Genomic DNA, 19,341 nt, shown 5'->3' with positions numbered 1-19,341 from the left:
AGAACTGACTCCAAAGACTCCCCAGTGAAACCTTTAGCAGGACAGAGCCCCTCCCTACCCAAAGACATCAGTGCTGGCCACTCTTGACGTTATCCTCATCTACTGGCTAGTATATTAAGTGACCTTAGACAAGTCCCTTCTCTGATTAATTTGCTTTTCTGTAAAATGAGATGATTTGGGGAAGCTAGTTTTCGATTGTACCTCGCCAGCAAACACTAGCGCCAAGAGGTGAGAAAGCCCGCCTTCCCCGCAAACACGGGAAAAGGCAGCGCGGCCTCACTGGCTCAGACGTTGAGAGGGCCGAGCTTCCGCCCTCCACGTTGTTGTTCCCGATTTGGGCCACGCCCCCTTGGCCTGGGCATTGGACGCGTTACCTTAACTGTCCCCGCCCGGGCCCCAGAGCAAAGGGCAATCTATATGATGACACAGCCAGATTCTCCACTCTGATCAGACACAAATGGGCAACGATAAGAGTTCAGGAGAATAAAAGAGGGGAAACTTAGTTTTAAAGGGAAGGTGTCGAACAGTAAAAGGTTGGAAGAGGCAAAATAGTGGGATTCCCTTCTTGGCGTCTTGCCCTCAGCTCATCCAGAGGTTCCATCCGTACCCACAAATGTAATCCTGCAGACACTGGCCCTTTAAACAGAAGGCTGGCGGCGCGGGGTGTCCATGTGGAGCAGCTCCATGCCGTGTTGTCCTGCCCGCCCATTGGCCCACGGCCCGGTGACGTACCCTAATAGGATGCGAACGCACTGCGGGGGGAGGAACGGTGACAAAACATGGAAACGGAACGCCACTCCGCTTTCTGTCTGTTCTCTGGCTGCCTCCAGTCGTCAGCTCCGCCCAGGGGTGGATCCCAGGGGAATTGCGACAGCCAGGAGGTTGCGGGACTTGGGTCACGTGTGGGGAACAGAGACCCAGGGAGTCAAACCAGTTTTTACCATCCTAAGGCTTCCCTGACCTAAAATTATATGAGCTAATTTAAGCCTTATATTTTTCACTCTTCTTCCCAAAAAAGACATATCTCGATGTGACCCAAACACTCACCCCTAGCTCAACCAGTGGATTGCAGGCGAGGCGGGAAAGCGGAAATAGTGCGCGCGAACCCAGCTCGATCCTTCCCCACCCAGGCCACGTGTGCGCGCGCCGTCTGTAGTGGGCGGAACCAGCCCACGCAGGACCCCGCCCCTCCGTGAGACGCCGCGGCCCGGCGGGCGGGGGCTCCGGTCCGGGCTTTGGCTGCGGCCCCGGTGTAGTAGCGGGGGCGGCGGCCGGGGGCAGCGCGGCTCCTTCCCTTGTTGTGTGTGTCGGTGCCTCCTCGCCATCTTGTTGCAAAGCCCTTTCTTGTCGGCGGGACTCCCGGGGGCTGCAGGGCGGGAGGCAATCGGAAGGGAGGAAGAGAGGGAGGGAAAAGAAGGAGGTAGTGCCGCCCTTTTTTTTTTTTTTTAACATCACATTTTAAAAATTTGCGAATTTATATTTTGCAAATATTTTGGGAGACATTGACTTTTCCGTCCGTTGCTCCTCTGTTCCTCCCTGCGGAGTGCGCTGCGCAGCCCAGCCCTGTCGCCCACCGGAGGTGATCCCTCCCTCCTGACTGCCCGCCAGTCTGACCTGTGCCTGGCTCGCGGGCCGCAGCCTCGGCCCCGGCGCGCCCCCGGCAGCTCTCGGCGCGATGAGCATTGAGACTCTACTGGAGGCGGCCCGCTTCCTGGAATGGCAAGCACAGCAACAACAGAGAGCACGTGGTAAGCAGCCGGACTGGGCCCCCGAGGCACTGGGGAAGAGGAGGCGAGCGGCCCTGGCCCCCTAACTCATACAAAACTGCGGGCAGGACACCTCCCTGGCGATTTGCGAAGCCGGGCTTCCTGCAAGAGTCGCCGCCCGGAGAGAAGTGATGTGGGCAGTGAAATTAATTAATGAATTCATTAACATGCAGCTAGGGGTCCGACTCCTGCGGGCGCCACCCTAGTTGCCTGCCACCCATTTTCGCCTTCCGTAGGGGGTTCCTTTCGTGTGAGCTCTCGGCGCTGAGGATGTGTGAGCAGGAGAGGGGGGTGAGGAATGGTGTTTGGGGGGAAGCGGTGGCAGAGCCGCGTGTGCGTGCGTGTGTGCACGGGGAAGTGTGATGTGAGCCTGAGGGAGCTCGGATGAACGGATGTGTACACGGGCGTGCGTGTAGTGCACACGAGTGGGCGTGTGTGTAACAAAGTGGGGGTGGGAATTACTCTACGCGGAGCAGCTCCCCGGCTTCCCTGGCCCTGGGGGGATGGTTTGGGGAACGCTCCCGGCAGATCTACGCGCCGCTTGGGGCGGAGGCGGCCTTTGCAGAATGAAATGACATCGCGTGTCTTATGATCCTGGCCAGCCCAGCCTGACCCCGCCTCCCAGAGCCGGGCTGGATCGTGCGTCGGGTTTGGGTGAGAACTGGACGGATTGGATGTATGCGAACGGGCCCGCAAGTCGTAAGGGACGGCCTTCGGGCCCCCCTCGCTGTGTCCCGCTTTAGCCGGTGCGGAATGTGGCGTGTCTGCGCGTTCCAAACCCGCTCTGGGCTGGAATGTTGCGTGTATCTGCGTTCCAAGCCTGTTGGTTACACCGGGTGGTGACGTGGACCGGCCCCGCCCCCGACCACGTGCACGGGGGACACTCCCGCTGGGGACAGCGCAGCCCAGCCCATCCTGCTGCCTCGCGCTCAGCCGGGGGCGGGGCCTGGGCGGGGCTGGCAGGGGCCCCTGATCCGGGTTGGGCCCGGGCCGGGGCCCTGGCCATCCTCCCTGGGAGGGCCTTTGCCCCGGGAGAGAGGAATCTAACTCACCTGTCGATTCTCGCACTAACCTGTTTTTTTGTCTTGGGGTGAGCGAAACCATCAGAATCGCAGGGCGAGAAGACATTTAGAGTTTACATATTCTCATTGACCCCCAAAATTTTCGCACCAGAAACTTCTGGTAACCCCCCCCCAGCCATATTGCCTGGCGAGTTAAGCGGCGCAGAGACAAACTTTGGCGTTCCTTCTTGAAGGGGAAGAAGGGAAGAGTATTTCGAATACCTCCTATCCCCCCTGCGCCCTTGGTGGTGGCCCCGAGCTTCAGGGCGCAGCAGGAATGGGGACTCCGGGGAAGTTTGTTTTTCTGACTGCTGCGAAGCCATCAGCTTGTGTGTTCAGTAGCTAGAGACTCCTTCCCCCTCTTACCCACTGAAACCCCTCAGCCAGGTTGGCTGCGGTAAAGCTAGTGCTTCGCCCTCCTTTCCTTTCTCTGCCTATTGTTGCTTCGATGATGAGTCATGCAGGAGGTAGTAGTGTGTGTTGTGTGCGCGCGCGCGCGCGCCTGCAGCGTGTACAGCCGCCGCGGCGACGGGCGGGGGAGGGGAAGAGACGGCGGGCAAGGGGCGGGGGAGCTGCAGGTCCGCGGGCCTAGTCTGGCCGACCTGCCTCTCAAGGTCAAGTGTCACTTCAGTGACAGAAAACCTTGATGCATGGGTTTTACGGAACTGATGGGCCCAGACGTCCACCCGCACATCCCTTCCTCTTGTCTTCGGGGTCCAGAGCGATGTGGGCAGGGCTGATGGGGACCGGAAATGCCCTGTTTGCTTGCCGGGTGCAACGACAGTGCACACGATTTTTACCTGTTCTGGTCCTACTGTGCATAAGGCAGTGTGCTAGCTATTGCGCAGTCGATGATGGACCACTACAGGGACGGGGGTGGGGGGGAACCTCACTGTCATCCTTCACACCTTTCCCTAAATAAGAAGGCCAGAACTGACCTGGTAAGCAGTTGATCCTGTACCACACTCTAAAGGCTCCTGGTAATATTCAAACCCCCACCCCTCAGGACGTGGGGCAAGTTCACTGGGCCCACCTTCTTGGTAGTAGGGAAGGAAGATTTAGGGGTGAGTTGGTTCTAGAAAGCCAAGCCTATTCCAGAAACTCACACTGCAAGTGGCCAGATCTAGCCTCAGTATTTAATCACCAGAATTCATTTTCTTACCTCTGTTGAGATTCTGCTCCTTGTGGGAAGAATGAGAAGGGAGGTAGTTAAGTAAATATGCTACCAAAACGGCTTCCCTGGGGTACTTACAGAGGACCAACTCTGAACTGAGGTTCTTAGGTACGTCCCCCACAACCTCTGAGAGTCATTTTCCTGACCTTGTCCAGCCAGTTTGTTCATATGATGACCCTGAGAATGTGTGTACACGTGAGTGTATATGTTCAAACTGGAGAGGACAGGGACAGTTCATCCTGGTGGTCAGCAGGAGGCCCAGGCCTGGCCAGTCCCAGCATTCCAAGAGGTGGCATAAGTAGGCAGAGCTGGCAAGAATGTCCAGAAAGTCCTGACCCAAGTCCAGATGTGGGCCTGCCTTATGCTAAGATCCTTTTGTTACTTGAAGGGGAGGGTCCACATGTTGGACATACTGGGACAACATGATGCAACTTCTTCAGCCCCCTAGCCCTGCATGGGCCCTGAGAGAAGACTTCCTGACTTGGGAAGGCTGAGGGGAGCATGGTACTCCTGTTCTCTGTAGCTACATAGAGTCCTGGACCTGGCCATGCATTCTGAAACAATCTCGGAGCAAGGCCCAGGGAAGGTGTCAGAATATGTGTGTGTCTGTGTGTAAGGAAGAGCTCTAAAGAGCCTAAACAGATTGCTCCTGGCAGAGTCCCTCCCCTCCCATTTACTTCCCTCTTCTCTACTGCCAGGAGAGGTGATGAATCAAAGGTGGTGGGCAGTGCTCAGGAAGCCTTGGTAGACAGTTCTAGGTTGTGATACCTCCTCTTCGTCACCAATCAAGCTGTTCCACACTGGTTCAGGTGTGATAGTTTTGCTACCCACCTGGGCCCTTCCTAGCACCTGGCTCTGGAAGAGAGGCAGTAGGTGAGAAGGAGTTTGCCATCTGCCTAGTGTGCTCTGAAATTAAAGTACAGGAGAACTGAGGTTTGCCTTCCATCTGAGTGCCCCAGGTGCCAGACCTTGGGGCCCTTCGTCTTGCCTGTGGAGAGTGAACCCTTGTCCCAGAGCCAGTGAGAGTTCAGGTCCTGATCAATCCATGGTGGGAGGTGGGGCTGTTTTGGGTTTGTTTTTGTTTTTTGGTTTTTTTTTTATTTTTATTTTTATTTTGTGTACGTGTACCGTCAAATCAGATCTGACTGGTACAGGAGGATATTGCGCCTCCTTCTCCGGCAGAGCGTCTGGTGGCTGTTTTGGGTTTTGAACTAAGAAGCTTTGCCTTGCAGGGGAGGGAGAGCAGATGGGAATGTGTCTCAGTCTGGGCCTGAGACAGGCTCATAGCTGAAACTCTACAGACTTCTTTCTCTAGCATAGTTTGTGGAGAGTTGGAGCGCACAGCTGGTTTTCTCAGGGGCAGTAATATAAGCCACTTTTGGTGGTGAGAGGCCCAGGAGAGCCAATGAGGCCTTCTTTATCTGGAGGCAGAGGCTCCTACTGACCAGTCCAGTGTCTGAACTTTAGTAGCTGGGAAACCATTCAGTGCTTCCCCCTGTCACACTTCCCCCTCTACTTCCTCCTCCACTACTTCTCCCCTGCCGAGGAGGGAGGGGCCTGGAGCTTGCCTCCCTCCTACTGAAATTGTTGATTGGCCACAGGGACCAAAGCCTCAGGTTTTCTGGGGCCCCAGAGCAAGATGGGACTGTAGGGGGTTGATGCTTTCCTCCCCAGAGCAGATTGGCTCCTCCCCATGTAGGGTGGCGTGTTTGGGGTGTGTCTCTGGCCAGTACTGTCAGCTGTTAGTCAGCCTGTGGTGTATCCAGGGCAGGAAGGGAGGGCTGCTTGTCCAGCCAGCTCCCTGATGGTGGTGGAGCAGCAGCCACTCCCCAGCCCAGCCCTAATACCCAAGGGAACCGGAATGGTGGGCGTGAGAGGACAGGGTGGGTATAAGCTTCCTGGCAATGGAGAGGGGCATCAGGAAGGGCACTGTCCCCGTCTGGGTTCTCAGCCTGCTCCCAGACACGCCTCACCTTCCTGCTAGACTTGTAGAAGAAATGCTAAAGGGATGGGGTTGCAAGCTTACCTAAACTTTTTCAAGGGTTAAGACCCACAGAACGAGTAAGTATGTTTGTTATGTTGTCCCTGAGGAAACCAGAGACGCTGGGACTTAAAGTTTTGGGCATAATATCCTAATCTGAGAAATGAAAGCTGGGGTGGGATTTTTGTGGGATTCCAGAGGGGCACCAGGTTTGCAAATGTGGGCACAACAAGTAGAGGGGATGAAGCCAGGCTATCAAGACACTTGATTAGATCTAGCCCTGTGACTTGCTATGTGGCCTCAACAGATCACTTTGCCTCTCTGACCATCATTTTACCCCTGTGAAGAGAAAGTACTGCCTGTCCTCCAGGTGCTTGGGGAATAATGTTGAAGGCCTTCCCTGCCGGCTAATATCCAGACCCAGCAATGTGATACTCCAATCTGTCTCTGCCCACTTCTGCAGCCTCATTTCTTACCCCAGCCGCCTCACAGCCCACTTGCCCATGGTCTTCCAGGCTTATGATCATCAGCATTCAGGTTGCCTGCCCCAAGCATTCTCTGATAGCTCCTGCTGTGTTCCCACAGCCCTCTTTCCTGCCCCCACTACAGATGAGGTTGCTTTCCCCTTACCCCTGCTGCCACCACGCAGGCTATTAAGCTCTCCAAAGATCTGTTTTAATTTGTTCACTGTTGTGTCCTAGAGCTTCACTGGGCCCACTGAATTGTGGGTGAGTATGTGTGGAGTTCCAGGCTGAGGACACTGAGCATCCACTAGACAGGGCCAGGGGACAAGGGAAACTGGGGCCCTGAACCTTGGGAGCCTGCTTAGACCTGCCTTGTGTTCTCTCTGCATAGAGGAGCAGGAGCGGCTTCGCTTGGAACGGGAACGGGAGCAGGAGCAGAAGAAAGCCAGCAGTCTGGCCAGGCTGGCCCATACCCTCCCCGTGGATGAGCCCCGCATTGAGGCGCCACCCTTGCCTCTGTCGCCGCCAGCACCCCCTCCAGCACCCCCACCACCACTTGCCACCCCCACCCCATTAACTGTCATCCCCATCCCTGTAGTGACCAATTCCCCACAGCCATTGCCCCCACCTCCACCACTGCCCCCTACAGCTCAGTCTCTACCCCTGGCACCTCGACAGCCAGCACTGGTCAGCACCCCTGGACTCAGCATTAAAGAGCCTGCCCCTCTGCCCACCAGGCCACAGGTGCCCACTTCTGCCCCCCTACTGCCAGATTCGAAGACCACTGTTCCGCCCACTGGGAGCCCTAAACCGTTGCAGCCCCTCCCTACTCCCATCCTGACCATTGCACCACATCCAGGGGTCCAACCTCAGCTGGCCCCCCAGCAGCCACCTACATCCACACTTGGGACCCTGAAGTTGGCACCTGCTGAAGAAGTGAAATCCAATGAACAAAAGAAGAGGCCAGGGGGGTGAGTGAGGTGGGGCAGGGTGGGGACCAGTGAGTTGGAGTGAGCTATCCACTCTGTAGGCTGAGTATGAAAGAGATGCTAACCTCCCTGACAGCTAGCCTTTCTGAGGCCTTCTCTCTCCCCAGCCTATAATGCCCTCTGGTGTGTGGACAGGCTCACTGTGCGCGCGCGCACACACACACACACACACACACACACACACACACGCACACGCGCGCGCCCCCGCGCCCCCCCCCCCAGAATAGCACTTTTCCTCTGTCATTCTCAAACTTTTGAATTCATCTGTATTTCTTGATCACCAGAAGCTAGGCCTGTGGCCTTTTCAGGCCTGTAGACAGAGCATTGGTTACTGTTGTGGAGTAGAAGGCTGTGTGTGTCCACAGACTACTCCCCTAGAACTCTTCCGCCTCTTCACTTGCGCATGGGTGGGATGGGGACTAACAGAGTTGTGGGTTATGAATGTAGGTGTGCCCTGCAGGAGGGGTCCATGGCACCAACAGTCATCTATCTCCCTTTGCTTATTTATAGAGAATGTAGTGGGCAGCCTGTGATGTTTTGGGCGGGGGCTAAGGAGTAGGAAGGCCGCTTGATTGAGCCCTCCACCCCTGAGTCTCCTGTCTGTCTGGGTTTCAGGATCGGCACCAGAGAAGTCCACAACAAACTGGAGAAGAACAGGTGTGTGAGAGAGAGAGAGGGGGGCTGAGACTTTGGGCCCACCCTTCTCCATCCTGGGACTTGGTCTACCCCTGGCCGTCTACCTACCACCACTCCCTTTGGGCTTTCCTTTTTTCACCCCTAGTCCTCACCTAAACCATCTCCCTCACAAACCAACCTAAACCAGTTCCCTCTCCCCAGGAGGGCCCATCTAAAGGAATGCTTTGAGACCCTGAAACGCAACATTCCTAATGTGGACGACAAGAAGACTTCGAATCTGAGCGTGCTGCGGACAGCGCTGCGGTACATCCAGGTATGGGAGAGAGGAGGGAAGCAGGGGCCAGAAGAGGGTGGGCCAGGCCAGGCCAGGGTAGTGGTGGCGGCCTGAGCGCCTGCTTCCTCCCCACCTCCACCCGCCCTCCTTCACTGGCTGCGTCCCCGCCCCGCCCTCCCGCTCCCCAGCCGGCTCCCCCGCCCGCCTCCACGCGGGCGCTGAGCACATGGCCCAGCTGACGTCAGCGGGGCTCCCTGCCCAGGAGGAGGCAGAAGGAAGAAGGGCGCGCGCTCGCGCTGGGGAGGGTGGTGGTGCGTCCGTCGTCGTCGTCCCCCCCCCCCCGCCGCTCCGCGAAGCGCATCCCCCCCTTTGACGCCCCCCCCATCCCTCCTACCCCCGCCATCTGCACGTTCCTGCATCCCCGGTGTCCCAAGGTGGAAGCGCACTGCAGCCTGGTTCACTGTAAAACCCGGTGCCTGGATCGCGCTCTGTCCTTGCGGATACCGGGTGTGAATTATGTCGCGGTCTTGGGCGCCGCCGCCCCGCCCGCGGTGCCTGTGCGGGAACCCACTTCAGCCTAGTGTCTGTCTGTTGCGTGGTTAGCGATTGGCACGGCCAAGGGGGAGGGTACGGAGCCCACAGGGAACCCTTTAGGTGTAAGCTCAGGTTGTATTCCTGAACCCCTCCCCCTGCTTTTACCAAGGGGAGATTAAGCTTCTGCCGGTGAACACATTGGGGTGCTGAACTGGGATTAGGGGAACGGATTAGGCCAGAGAAGGTTGAGAGGGTGCTTGTCGATGACAAACAGCTCTGGGGTCACACAACCTTAAAAGATGACGCTTGCCTTGTGCCTGGCTTTCTTAGAAAAGCTGCTTTTATTTTATCGGGTCCGCTTGGCAGTGTGTCCCCTCCCTTTGGACACTGGCTCCCCGCTGCAGTATTGGGGGGGCGCTTGCCAGATAAGACAGTTGCCATGACGGCTCTGAGTTTCGGTTTCCCTGGAAACCAGTGGAGGGTTCCGCATGCCGCGGAGTCTGTGGGGGATGGGGCCAGTGGCCACGCTCTGCTGCCGAGGAGGACGGGGAGCTGTTGGCAGAATGGGAGGAACTTAGGTCTCCCTGCCCAACTGGGGCGGGATGAGCATTGGGGTCTCTCTGTCGGCCCACTTGGGAAGCTTTGGAGGGCTCGACCATCTCCCATGGGAAGGGCTGGCAAGGGAGGTGCGATGGGCCCCAGAGCCAATAGCGGGGCGCCACCCCTCCCCGCCAGCCTCAGCTGTGGGGTCACAGCCCTGAGGTAACCGGAGCCTGACTTGTTGAGGGGCGGGGGCACTGTTTCGCGACTGTTCCCAGCCGGCGGGCCCCGCCCCTCCTCTCCCGACTGCTCGCGCCCTTCTGCCCGCCCTCCCTGGCGAGTGGCTGGGGCTGGCACGCCTCCAGGCTGCTTCCCGGTACTTGGAAGGGGCGGAGCCAGAATTACTGATTGGCTGGCTCCGACGTGGAGGCGGGCGATCCTGAGTGCTTGGAGAGAGGGTGCGGCCAAGGGGGAGTGACGCAGCAAACCCAGGTCCGCGTGGGTGCGCGCGTGCTTCGGAGGGGCGGGGCCTTTCTTGCGGCTGGCAGGGAGCTGGCGCGGGGCGGGGGAGGGGAGGCGGCTACCCGGGAGACCTAGAGAGGCTGGGAAGGCTTGTTCCAGAGATGCATTTGCAGAACTTGGGCTTGGGTACAGTTTGCTGGTCCCGTCAGTCACGCCACTCGAGATCAGATCACTGTCTACATATTGTGACATCTCTGAATACTCATTTTCTCTTTTGTAAAGTTAAATAGGGGTTAAAATTGTAGGTAATAGTATCTTCTTCATAGGGATGCTAGATTTAGGTCGTATTATTTCTCTACTCAGTACTGGCACTAACTTAATGTCACTGTGTGCTGTCAGTGGGAGCCAACTCATAGCTAATCCTATAAACCAGTAAATCGAATGATTGCCCAGCTTTCTCCCACAGAGTAGCTGCTGGATTTGAACTGTGTGACACTGTTGGCAGCACAGTTCCTTACGACGAAGCCACCAGAGCTCTCCCTGCATTAACAACAGTTAATGTTGAAAGACAGTTATCATTTGATGGCAGGTTTCACTTTATATAAACACATATTTTGGGAGGAGAGCACTTGCTTAATGGGTAGATTTGACATCAGAAATAGACTACTGGAACCAGTAGAATAAACTGAAATGAGTAGGAAGCAGGATGAGCTCCAGGCTGTCCTGCCCCTGTCTGATAGTGGAAAAAAATTCTGCTGCTAATTCATGCAGCCCTGTAACTGCTCCATGACCTTTTCTTGGCTATAATCCTTACATAAGTATAGATATAAACTGGGTTTTTTTTCTCCTGGTTTTTGGGTTCAAACCAGCACACTTGTGGTTAAATAGATGAAAGCAAATGCTTTACATCAACCAAGGACCTTGGGAATGGAGATTGAAGCTATAGAATGATTCACAAGGCTTTCTCCAAATCCTTAACTTTTACTGTTCTGTATCCTTTTCGTTTGTTTTGTTAGCCAGGTGCTGTGTCTGACTCCTGAGGATAAAGTGGAGAGCAGCAAGTTAAAAAATGGGACTCTTGGGGGAGCTCTGGTGGCCTAGTGGCAAGAAGCTGCATGGCAATCCCAGAGATATGCGGTTCCAATCCACCAGATGCTCTGCCGGAGAAGGAGGGGCAGTCTCCTCCTGTACCAGTCAGATCCGATTTGACAGTACAGACACACACACAAAATTTAATAAAAATGAAAAAAAAAGAAGGCAATACTAAATAAAAGATAGCAAAGTATGTTAAGGAAAAAAAAAGGGACTCTTCCCTCACAGCTTCATGGTTGTGGTCTTGGGGGCCAGATTATAAAGTCAGCCTGCAGAGGGTTATGACATTAGGGCAGAGTTGTGCTTCATGGGGAGTAAGGGAAAGCATTTGCTGAGGAAAGAACATTTTGAGCTGAGACTGAAGGATGAGTTTGAGTGAACTAGGCCAAGTGGAAGACAGAGGGTTATGTGCAGGCCAGTGTTTCTCCAGTGGGATGGACTAGGAAAATAAAAGACTGTCACATAGGCTGCCAGCACAAGAGGGGCAGTGGTCCACTGGACAGTAGTTGAAAGGTGGTGCAGTGAGTCCACGTAGGGTTGTGTATACTGAGGGCTCTGGCTGTGAGCTGTGGAGATACTGTAATTTTCACCCTGACTCCAGAGTGGCTGGAGGTGGAACAGAATTTATAGAAAGCCACAAGGAAGAGGACAGATGAGCAGGTGAAGTAGCGAGTCTCAAACTGTGTCCACACAGTTAGAGAAAGGAAACAAAATGAAGCAGTGCAGACTACAAGTAGACTCTGGGACAATTTTTTGGGAGCTCCTATGCCTCTGCAGGACTGAGCTAGGTGAGAAAAGGGATTTGGGTCCCTGATGCTCTTTCTCTTCTCCCTGATCTACAAGCAGGTAAAATTCAAGGCAGCTGCTTCTAGGCCCCTGAAACCAGGTGTCAATGAGGGCTGTCTTGTCACAGGCCCTGCTATTGATGTGGCCCCACCTGGATATCATTTCTAGCCCTGGCCTCCCAGGGAAAGAGCCAGGTAAGAAGGCTGGCAGGTATGTGTAAGTGCACTACTTGCTGGAGGAGGGTCTGTCTGACCATCTTCCTGGCAGCGGTATGGGAAGAAGCAGATTAAACTTGGAGTCAGATACTAGGAGATGCTGTGACCTATAGCTGAAGGCTTAAAACCTCTCTCACTGATAAGGTCAGAAATGTAAGGAGTTCAGGGGTTGTAGCAGGGGAGCATGGGGCCATTGGGGGTGGTTGGTGTGTGGGTGAAGACAGGCTCCAGAAGGGTGGGCAGCAGTCATGAAAGGCTGCTGCAGAAGTACCCCTTGTAAATGGAACCAAAGAAACCCCAGTATAACAAGTTACTGTGGTTTTCTCTGGAGTGAAAGGCAGACAGGTGAAGATAGAATGAACAGGAAGCACCTTCCTTCCTCCCAAATCAGTTTCTCCACTGGAACCAAGTACACATTGTGCACAGCTCTGTCCTGGCCACTAGGAGGGTTGGAAGATAGAAAATAAACTGTTCTCTGGCTTCACAAATAGGGCTGTACAAGAACCATGTGTGTGGAAGTGGGAAGACAAAGTTCATACAAGTGAAATACTTAAATGACAGTGTAACAGTTTTCAACTAAATACTCAGATGAATGGTTGAGTGCCTGCAGGGTCTGGAAGGCAGGAGTAGTTTGAATGTGGTAAGAGGTGGGTGGGAAAGTCTGGAGGAAGTTGAGACATCAGTTGTGGTCTTAACAGAGTGAACAGAAGAGCCCTGAAGGGGTGAGAGACTTGGGAGCAGGAGGCCCATCAGTACTGACACAGCCAGCCATCTCAACCTCCTTGGTCCAGGGAGAAGCCAACAGATGATTCGATTCATGTGACTTAATAGAGTGTTGATATCAGGAGGTTATGAAGGCATGAAAAGATGTTTGGTGAGGAGCTGAATTAGGGTGTGAATTGGCTCTTTGGAGCTTTTCAGGCATTGTGTGCCCCCCCAAAATAGCCACTTGCTTAGACCATGATTGTCAATATAATGTAATTACCTTGTTGTTGTTTGTTGTTGTTATGTGCCGTCGAGTCGCTTGCGACTTATAGCGACCCTATGTACAAAAGCCCTAAACGCTTCTCTGTCCTGTGACAGTCACACTGTCTCTGACACTCCCATCCCGATTATCCCAGTCACTGAATCAATCCACCTCATAGAGGGCCTTCCCCCCTCCTGCGCTGTCCCTCCACCCTCCCAAGCATGATGTCCCTCTCCAAGGACCGGTCCCTCCTTACAACGTGTCCAAAGTATGTTAGACGAAGCCTCAGAATCCTTGCCTCCAAGGAGCCACCCGGTTTAACCTTTCCAGGATGAATCTGTTTGTGTTCCTAGCAGTCCATAGTGTTCTCAGTACTCTTCTCCAGCACCACAGCTCAAAGGCATCAATTCTCCTTCTATCCTCCTTGGTCATTGTCCAACTCTTTGATGCATAACAAGTGATTGCGAAGACCATGGCCTGTATCAGACGCACCTTAGTCTCCAGAGAGACACCATTGCTCTTCAGTACTTTGGAGAGGTCCCTAACAGCAGACTTTCCCATGGCAATGCACGTAAACCAAAGCTGTGTACAATCTCAATCTCTTCACCATCCATCCTGATGCTGCCAATTGGTCCAGTGGTGAGAATCTTTGTCTTCTTGACATTGAGCCTCAATGTATATTGGAGGGTGCAGTCCTTGACCCTCTGCAGCAGGTGCTTCAGGTCCTCTTCAGTTTCAGCAAGCAGGGTAATTACCTTATGGGATATAAATCCTAATCTCATTGATGTTAGTGAGGCTGGTGTAGAAGCAGCTTTGTAATGATGTAATCATCCTTCGTGATGTAATCAGCCAATCAGTTGTAAAAAGGATAAGATGGAGCACCCTTAATCAGGTCACATCCCTGATCAGATGAAAGGGAAGTTTCCCTGGGGTGTGGCCTATAAAAGCCTTCTCTCTCACAAGGGGGAACTTAAGAAGAGAGGGGGGCAGTCAGTAACACAAGAACAGAAGAGCCAGGAGTGGAGTCCAGCAGTTCCCTTAGAGGAAGGTCCCCGTGCGGGGACACTCCTTGACACTGAGGAAGGCCAGACATAAGGAGCGCTAGGCCTACAGATGCTGAAGGGAACAAAGATCGACTTCCAGAATGCTTTTCCTTTGAGCCAGCACCCGAATTTAAACTTGTCTCCTAAACTGTGAGAAACAAGCTTCTATTTGTTAAAGTCATCCATTTATGGTATCTCTGTTATAGCAGCACTTGTTAAGGGAGGCATAAGAGACTTAGACCTCCTATGGGATCCTGTGGTGCAACAGTTACGGGTGAGCTGCTAACAGAAAACTCATCTCGCAGTTCTGATTCTTCAGAGGAAAGACCCAGCAAACTACTTCTATAAATGATGTGTACTGTCGAGTCGGAACCGACCCATAGCTGGTGGTTTTTCAGAGGCAGTTAATCATATGGGAGGAAGTTTCCCATCCTTCTCCGGTGGAGCAGCTGATGGGTTTGAACTGCCTAAAAAAACTCTTTCACAGGGGGTCACTGTGAGTAAAAAATTGACCCTGTTTGCATGGGTTTGGATTTATGGCAGGCCTGTCCCCATGGGTCTCTCATAGTGTTCCATGTCAGAGCGAGCTGTAGCCTGGCCTCCTTTCTTACAGGCAGCAGGCACTGAAGCAGGTTGCACAGTGGAAAGGAAAAAGGAAAATTGACTCAGTGGTACTCATCAACATAGAAGGTGTAGCACTCTGTCTACAGAAGAGCGCAGCGTGAGAGGACTTGAGGCACAGAGGAGTCAAGGGGAGATGGCCATGGAGTTGAGGGTCCCCTTCTGAGGTTCTTAGGGAAATGAGCACTGTTGGCTCTTGATGAGGGGCTGCCTGGACCTCATGGGGAGGAAGAGAAGACAAAGCATGTACTGTCAGGCCACCCAAGAGTCCTAGCTCTTCAGTAAGTGCCACTCAGTAAGGTACAGGTGCAGAGAAGTAGGGTGTACTCTCAAGGGCTTGGAGCATGTGGGGGCAGCAGTCACAGTGCAAGGAAGAGAGGGGAGGGGGCAGTGAGAAAGCAAAGTTGAAAAGTGCATCTTGTGGAAATTGAGAGAAAATGTGGAACTCGGTGTCTCCTGGGGGAAAGGACCTCTCGGCATGGAGATAACATGGAGAGGTGTCTCTAGGGACAGTGAAGTTACCAGGGAGACAGCGATGAGGTGGAGAGAAAGGCAGGATCATCTGAGGCTGCTGTGGAGTGGGCTCTGTGGAGGGTGGTTGAGCAGAATCGTGGGAGTGGGGGCACCTTTTACCATTCTGTCTTCTTGGAAATGCAGGTAGCGGTTCCAGGAGGGTGGTTGGGGCAGAATATGTGAAAGCCTCACAGCCCAGAGTTGATGTGGGGGGATTGGGAGTGACTCCATCCCATACATAGGTCCAAGTAAGCTAGATCTGTGTTTCCTCTCAACCATTTTGCCCGAGAACCCCCAAATTTGCTGAGCTGCTAGTCCTCACAGGCTGAGGCTATGCCTGGAGGCAGGTGTGGTTTCCAGGAGCCCCCTATAGTCATCTAGCCTCATGGTCACTGCAGTTCTGTTCCTCTGGGTTGGGTGTCTGAAGGAGAGAGCCATGGGGAGGCGACTGAGATACCATGGACCCCACGGCTGCTGCTGCTGAAAGTATCCTTGTCCTCCTCTGTGCTGTCCCCTAGTCCTTGAAGAGGAAGGAGAAAGAGTATGAGCACGAGATGGAGCGGCTGGCCCGGGAGAAGATCGCTACGCAGCAGCGGCTGACAGATCTCAAGCATGAGCTGAGCCAGTGGATGGACGTGCTGGAGATCGACCGTGTACTGCGGCAGACAGGCCAGCCTGAGGATGACCAGGCTTCCACCTCCACCGCCTCAGGTGAGCTGGGCCCCGGCCCCTGCAGGGAGCCACACCCCCCAAGCCCAGGCCTCGGTCTGCTGGAAAACATGCCCCTCCCTGGCCACCCTAGAAATGTTCCAAAATGCCTAGGGTCATCTGTTCTCCAGCACCTTTTGACCTATTCCGTTCTCCTTGTCTGTGTCTCCCTTTCACAGAGGGTGAGGACAACATAGACGAGGAGATGGAGGAAGACAGGGCAAACCTGGGCCCCCCCAAGCTGAGCCATCGGCCCCAGCCGGAGCTGCTCAAGTCGGCCCTTCCGTTGCCCAGCACCGCGCCCCCACCCGCTCCCCCTCACCCACACCCTCATCCCGTAGCCCTCTCTCCTGCCCATCTCCCTGTGCAGCAGCAGCCACAACAGAAGACCCCTTTGGCAGCCCCTCCGCCCCCACCAGCTGCCCCCACCCAGACACTGGTGCCAGCCCCCGCCCACTTGCTGGCCTCTGCTGGAGGCAGCTCCACGGTCATTGCCCACACGGCCACCACCCATGCCTCAGTCATCCAGACTGTGAACCATGTTCTCCAGGGGCCAGGGGGCAAGCACATTGCCCATATCGCCCCCTCAGCCCCTAGTCCTGCTGTCCAGCTGGCACCCGCCACACCCCCCATCGGCCACATCACAGTGCACCCTGCCACCCTTAACCACGTGGCCCACCTCGGCTCCCAGCTGCCCCTGTATCCACAGCCTGTGGCGGTCAGCCAGCCTGTGGCGGTCAGCCACATCGCCCACACCCTCTCGCACCAGCAGGTGAACGGCACCGCCGGGTTAGGACCCCCAGCCACTGTCATGGCCAAGCCGGCTGTGGGGGCACAGGTGGTGCATCATCCCCAGCTGGTGGGCCAAACAGTGCTCAACCCTGTGACCATGGTCACCATGCCCTCCTTCCCGGTCAGCACACTGAAGCTGGCCTGAAGGTGAAGCCACTCAGAGGCCCCCAGTGGGGGCGGGGAGGGGGCCCTAGCCCCCACTCTCCCACCCACCAGCTCCACACATTCCAGCCTTGCCCAGGCCCACCCCACCCACACCCACCCCCAGGCCTCATAGGGGAAGGGGGTGACAAGACTCTGAGCCAGGGGAAAGAGGGGCCGCCCCAGGGAGCTGGACACAGGGCTCGGGGCTCCCCACTGCACTCGGACTTGATAGACTGATGAGAGAGATGCTGGTGAGCGTGCCGCCTGGCCGGCCTGGTGCCAGCTTCAGTTCCGTTCTGCCTCCCCACCCTGTCCTTCAAAATCAGCACGATGTGGACGTCGTGTTCTCCCAACTTCTCCCTGCATTCCTTCCCATCGTCCTGTGCTGCTGCTATGCTGACTGGTGAGGGGGCCAGTGTCCTGGGCCCTCCCCGAGGCTCATTGTTCTCTTCCCAGGCCTTTGACGGGAAGCAGGGGAGCAGAATTTAACCCAGAAGCCTGGATTTTGAGGCCCTGTCTGAGCGCACGTGTCAGGCCTCCCAGAAGTTTTTGGTCTGGGCATTCCACCCAGCCTGGGGCTGTGACCCAGCACAGCCACCGGTCCAAAGTGGTGGTCACTGATAAACCAAGCCCCACGCCGTAGCCAAGCTTCCGGCACCTGTCACTGAGAGTAAGAAGAGAAGGGGTGCTGACTCACTCCCCCTTCTTCCCCGGCCTTTGCTCAGCCTTATACTCCCTCCCCAAAGGATGGTGGGCCTGGGTATTTTGGTGCCTCTGCAACCTAAAAGACTTGAGTCAGCTTTTGGTCTTAGTCCTGGGAGCCTTGCTGCCCCACTGTCAAGGCATCTGACAGTAAAGTACAGAGGTTCTGCCAAAGCCCTGAACCCCTTCCCCTGTGGGCCCTGGAGGCCAGTAGGGAAGGGAACACCTGAGCTGTGGCTTTTAACTGCTGCCAGGGCTCCCCTTCCAACCTGTCTTCACCCCTCCTTTCTCCCTAATGCCCCATCTCTGGTGGGCTGTTTGTGTATCCTCCTGGTGAAGGGACAGTGGACCTTGCCTCCTCCAGAGGTGGCCAAGTGCAGCAGGAGTAGGGGCCTGTGTGTGGCAGTGCCGCTTCTCATCTCTGCTTTGGCTTTTTTATGTGGGTATTTATTACAAGTGGCCTTGTGTCAGACACACTCAGTCACACATGCACACTCAGCTCCCCCATGGACATTTCGGTGTGAGTTGGAAGTTAGCGTCCGTGAGTGGGCTGCCTTGCCTTGGCAAGGTGAGGGGCAGGACCGGAGGGGAGCGAGTGAGTGGTGGTCCTGAAGGCACCACTGTGGCCAGTAGAATATGGGATAAGTTCTCCCTTGAAATTACTCCATAGATACCTAAGTTCCCGGTCCTGGAGACCTCCCAGGGGACTAGTGCGGTTCTTTTTCATTGGTTTGCTTGGGCAAGGGATGGCTTACCCGCTGTTGGCCATTGAGGCCTCTGGCAGAAGGAGGCCAAGGCCCCACGGCCAGCCCAGGGCAGTAATCCCACCGCACCAGCTCGCTGCCTTCCTGTAGCTGCAGCTACCTTCACACACCTGACACTTAGGTTCTTGGGGGAGCTGGGGGACAGTTCTCCGGTGTGGTGACCATAAGAAAAGCAAGAGATGAGGCAGGACTGCCGCCCAGGGAACAGAAGCACTGGCGAACCCCCACAACTCCCTGCACCCCAGGCCCGTTCCAGAACTGAACTGTTGTGCCAGCCCCTCGGGCCTGCACAGATACCTCATCCGCCCCCACCCTACCCTCATCCCCTTCCAGGCCCCCCCCCCCCCCCCGTTGTGGGGCCTCTTAATCTAGTGCCGAATGACTATGTCCAGATTGGTGAAGATGGGTGTTGTTGCTGTTTTTGTTGTTTGTGAACGCTGTGACACCATGTGCCCAAGAGGGCCACCACTGCCCAGCCCTTCCTCCCCACTCCCCATCCTTCGGGACCACATCTGTCCTCCGCTCTGTGGGACCGCCTGCCCCTTCCCTCCCTCGCGCAACGCCCTCCCAGCCTGGGGACGCACAGACACATCTTACCTCTCATGCGTGTTTTACTTTTTGATGTTCAGAGTGACTCACTGGCTGGGGGTCTTTACCTCTGGGACAGGGGGAGGCTGTTTCCTTGGGGGGGCCAAAGAAGGGCAGGGAATGCCTGGAGGGTAGCTAGGGGGGATCTCATACTCCTGTTCCCTCCAGGAGCTGCTGCCTCTTTCCCCGTCCCAAGGTCTCACCCTCCCCTCTTCAAAGAGGTGGCCCTTGTTTACAGTGAGGACTCAATCACTGTGTCTCCGTTTCCTGAAACTATAAACTGTAGTGACCCCAGACTGTAGAGATTTTTATGTGTTTGGATACATCTGCTGCGTGGGGGGGGGAAACCTACAAAAACCCTAATTTTGTACATAATGTATTTTTACTATTGAACTGTACTCTAGTGGCTGTTCATGCTCCAAGACTTTAGGTATTGAGACATGAATACTATCCATGTAATAAGCACTTGCCTGGAATAAAATATAAAATGAAATAAACCTGCACTGAAACCTGAGATAGGAGTTA

The 19,341-nt window shown here is 55.1% G+C and overlaps 1 protein-coding gene across 1 annotated transcript; it reads left to right on the top strand.

Annotated features, from left to right (window-relative positions):
• Positions 1-1,323: 1,323 nt before the first annotated feature.
• MNT (MAX network transcriptional repressor) lies at positions 1,324-16,838 on the top strand. The gene is made up of 6 exons (XM_006891035.1): positions 1,324-1,748; positions 6,838-7,417; positions 8,051-8,092; positions 8,273-8,384; positions 15,637-15,829; positions 16,006-16,838. The coding sequence occupies exons 1-6, from the start codon at positions 1,676-1,678 to the stop codon at positions 16,761-16,763; spliced, it is 1,758 nt and encodes a 585-aa protein (XP_006891097.1). The 5' UTR covers positions 1,324-1,675; the 3' UTR covers positions 16,764-16,838.
• The last annotated feature ends 2,503 nt before the right edge of the window (positions 16,839-19,341 follow it).

Source organism: Elephantulus edwardii, unplaced genomic scaffold, assembly GCF_000299155.1.
Source record: "Elephantulus edwardii isolate Elephantulus edwardi_28Jun2011 unplaced genomic scaffold, EleEdw1.0 scaffold00094, whole genome shotgun sequence".
In the NCBI taxonomy this organism is placed as follows: domain Eukaryota; kingdom Metazoa; phylum Chordata; class Mammalia; order Macroscelidea; family Macroscelididae; genus Elephantulus; species Elephantulus edwardii.
Note: the sequence above shows the minus strand (reverse complement) of the source record. Positions and strands in the feature narration are given on the sequence as shown.

Excerpts from the sequence above, each read along its gene's own strand:
- MNT (XM_006891035.1), top strand. The coding sequence starts at position 1,676 with ATGAGCATTGAGACTCTACTGGAGGCGGCCCGCTTCCTGGAATGGCAA. Across the intron at positions 7,418-8,050 it reads CAAAAGAAGAGGCCAGGGGG|GATCGGCACCAGAGAAGTCC; the intron begins GTGAGTGAGGTG and ends TCTGGGTTTCAG. Across the intron at positions 8,385-15,636 it reads CAGCGCTGCGGTACATCCAG|TCCTTGAAGAGGAAGGAGAA; the intron begins GTATGGGAGAGA and ends GCTGTCCCCTAG.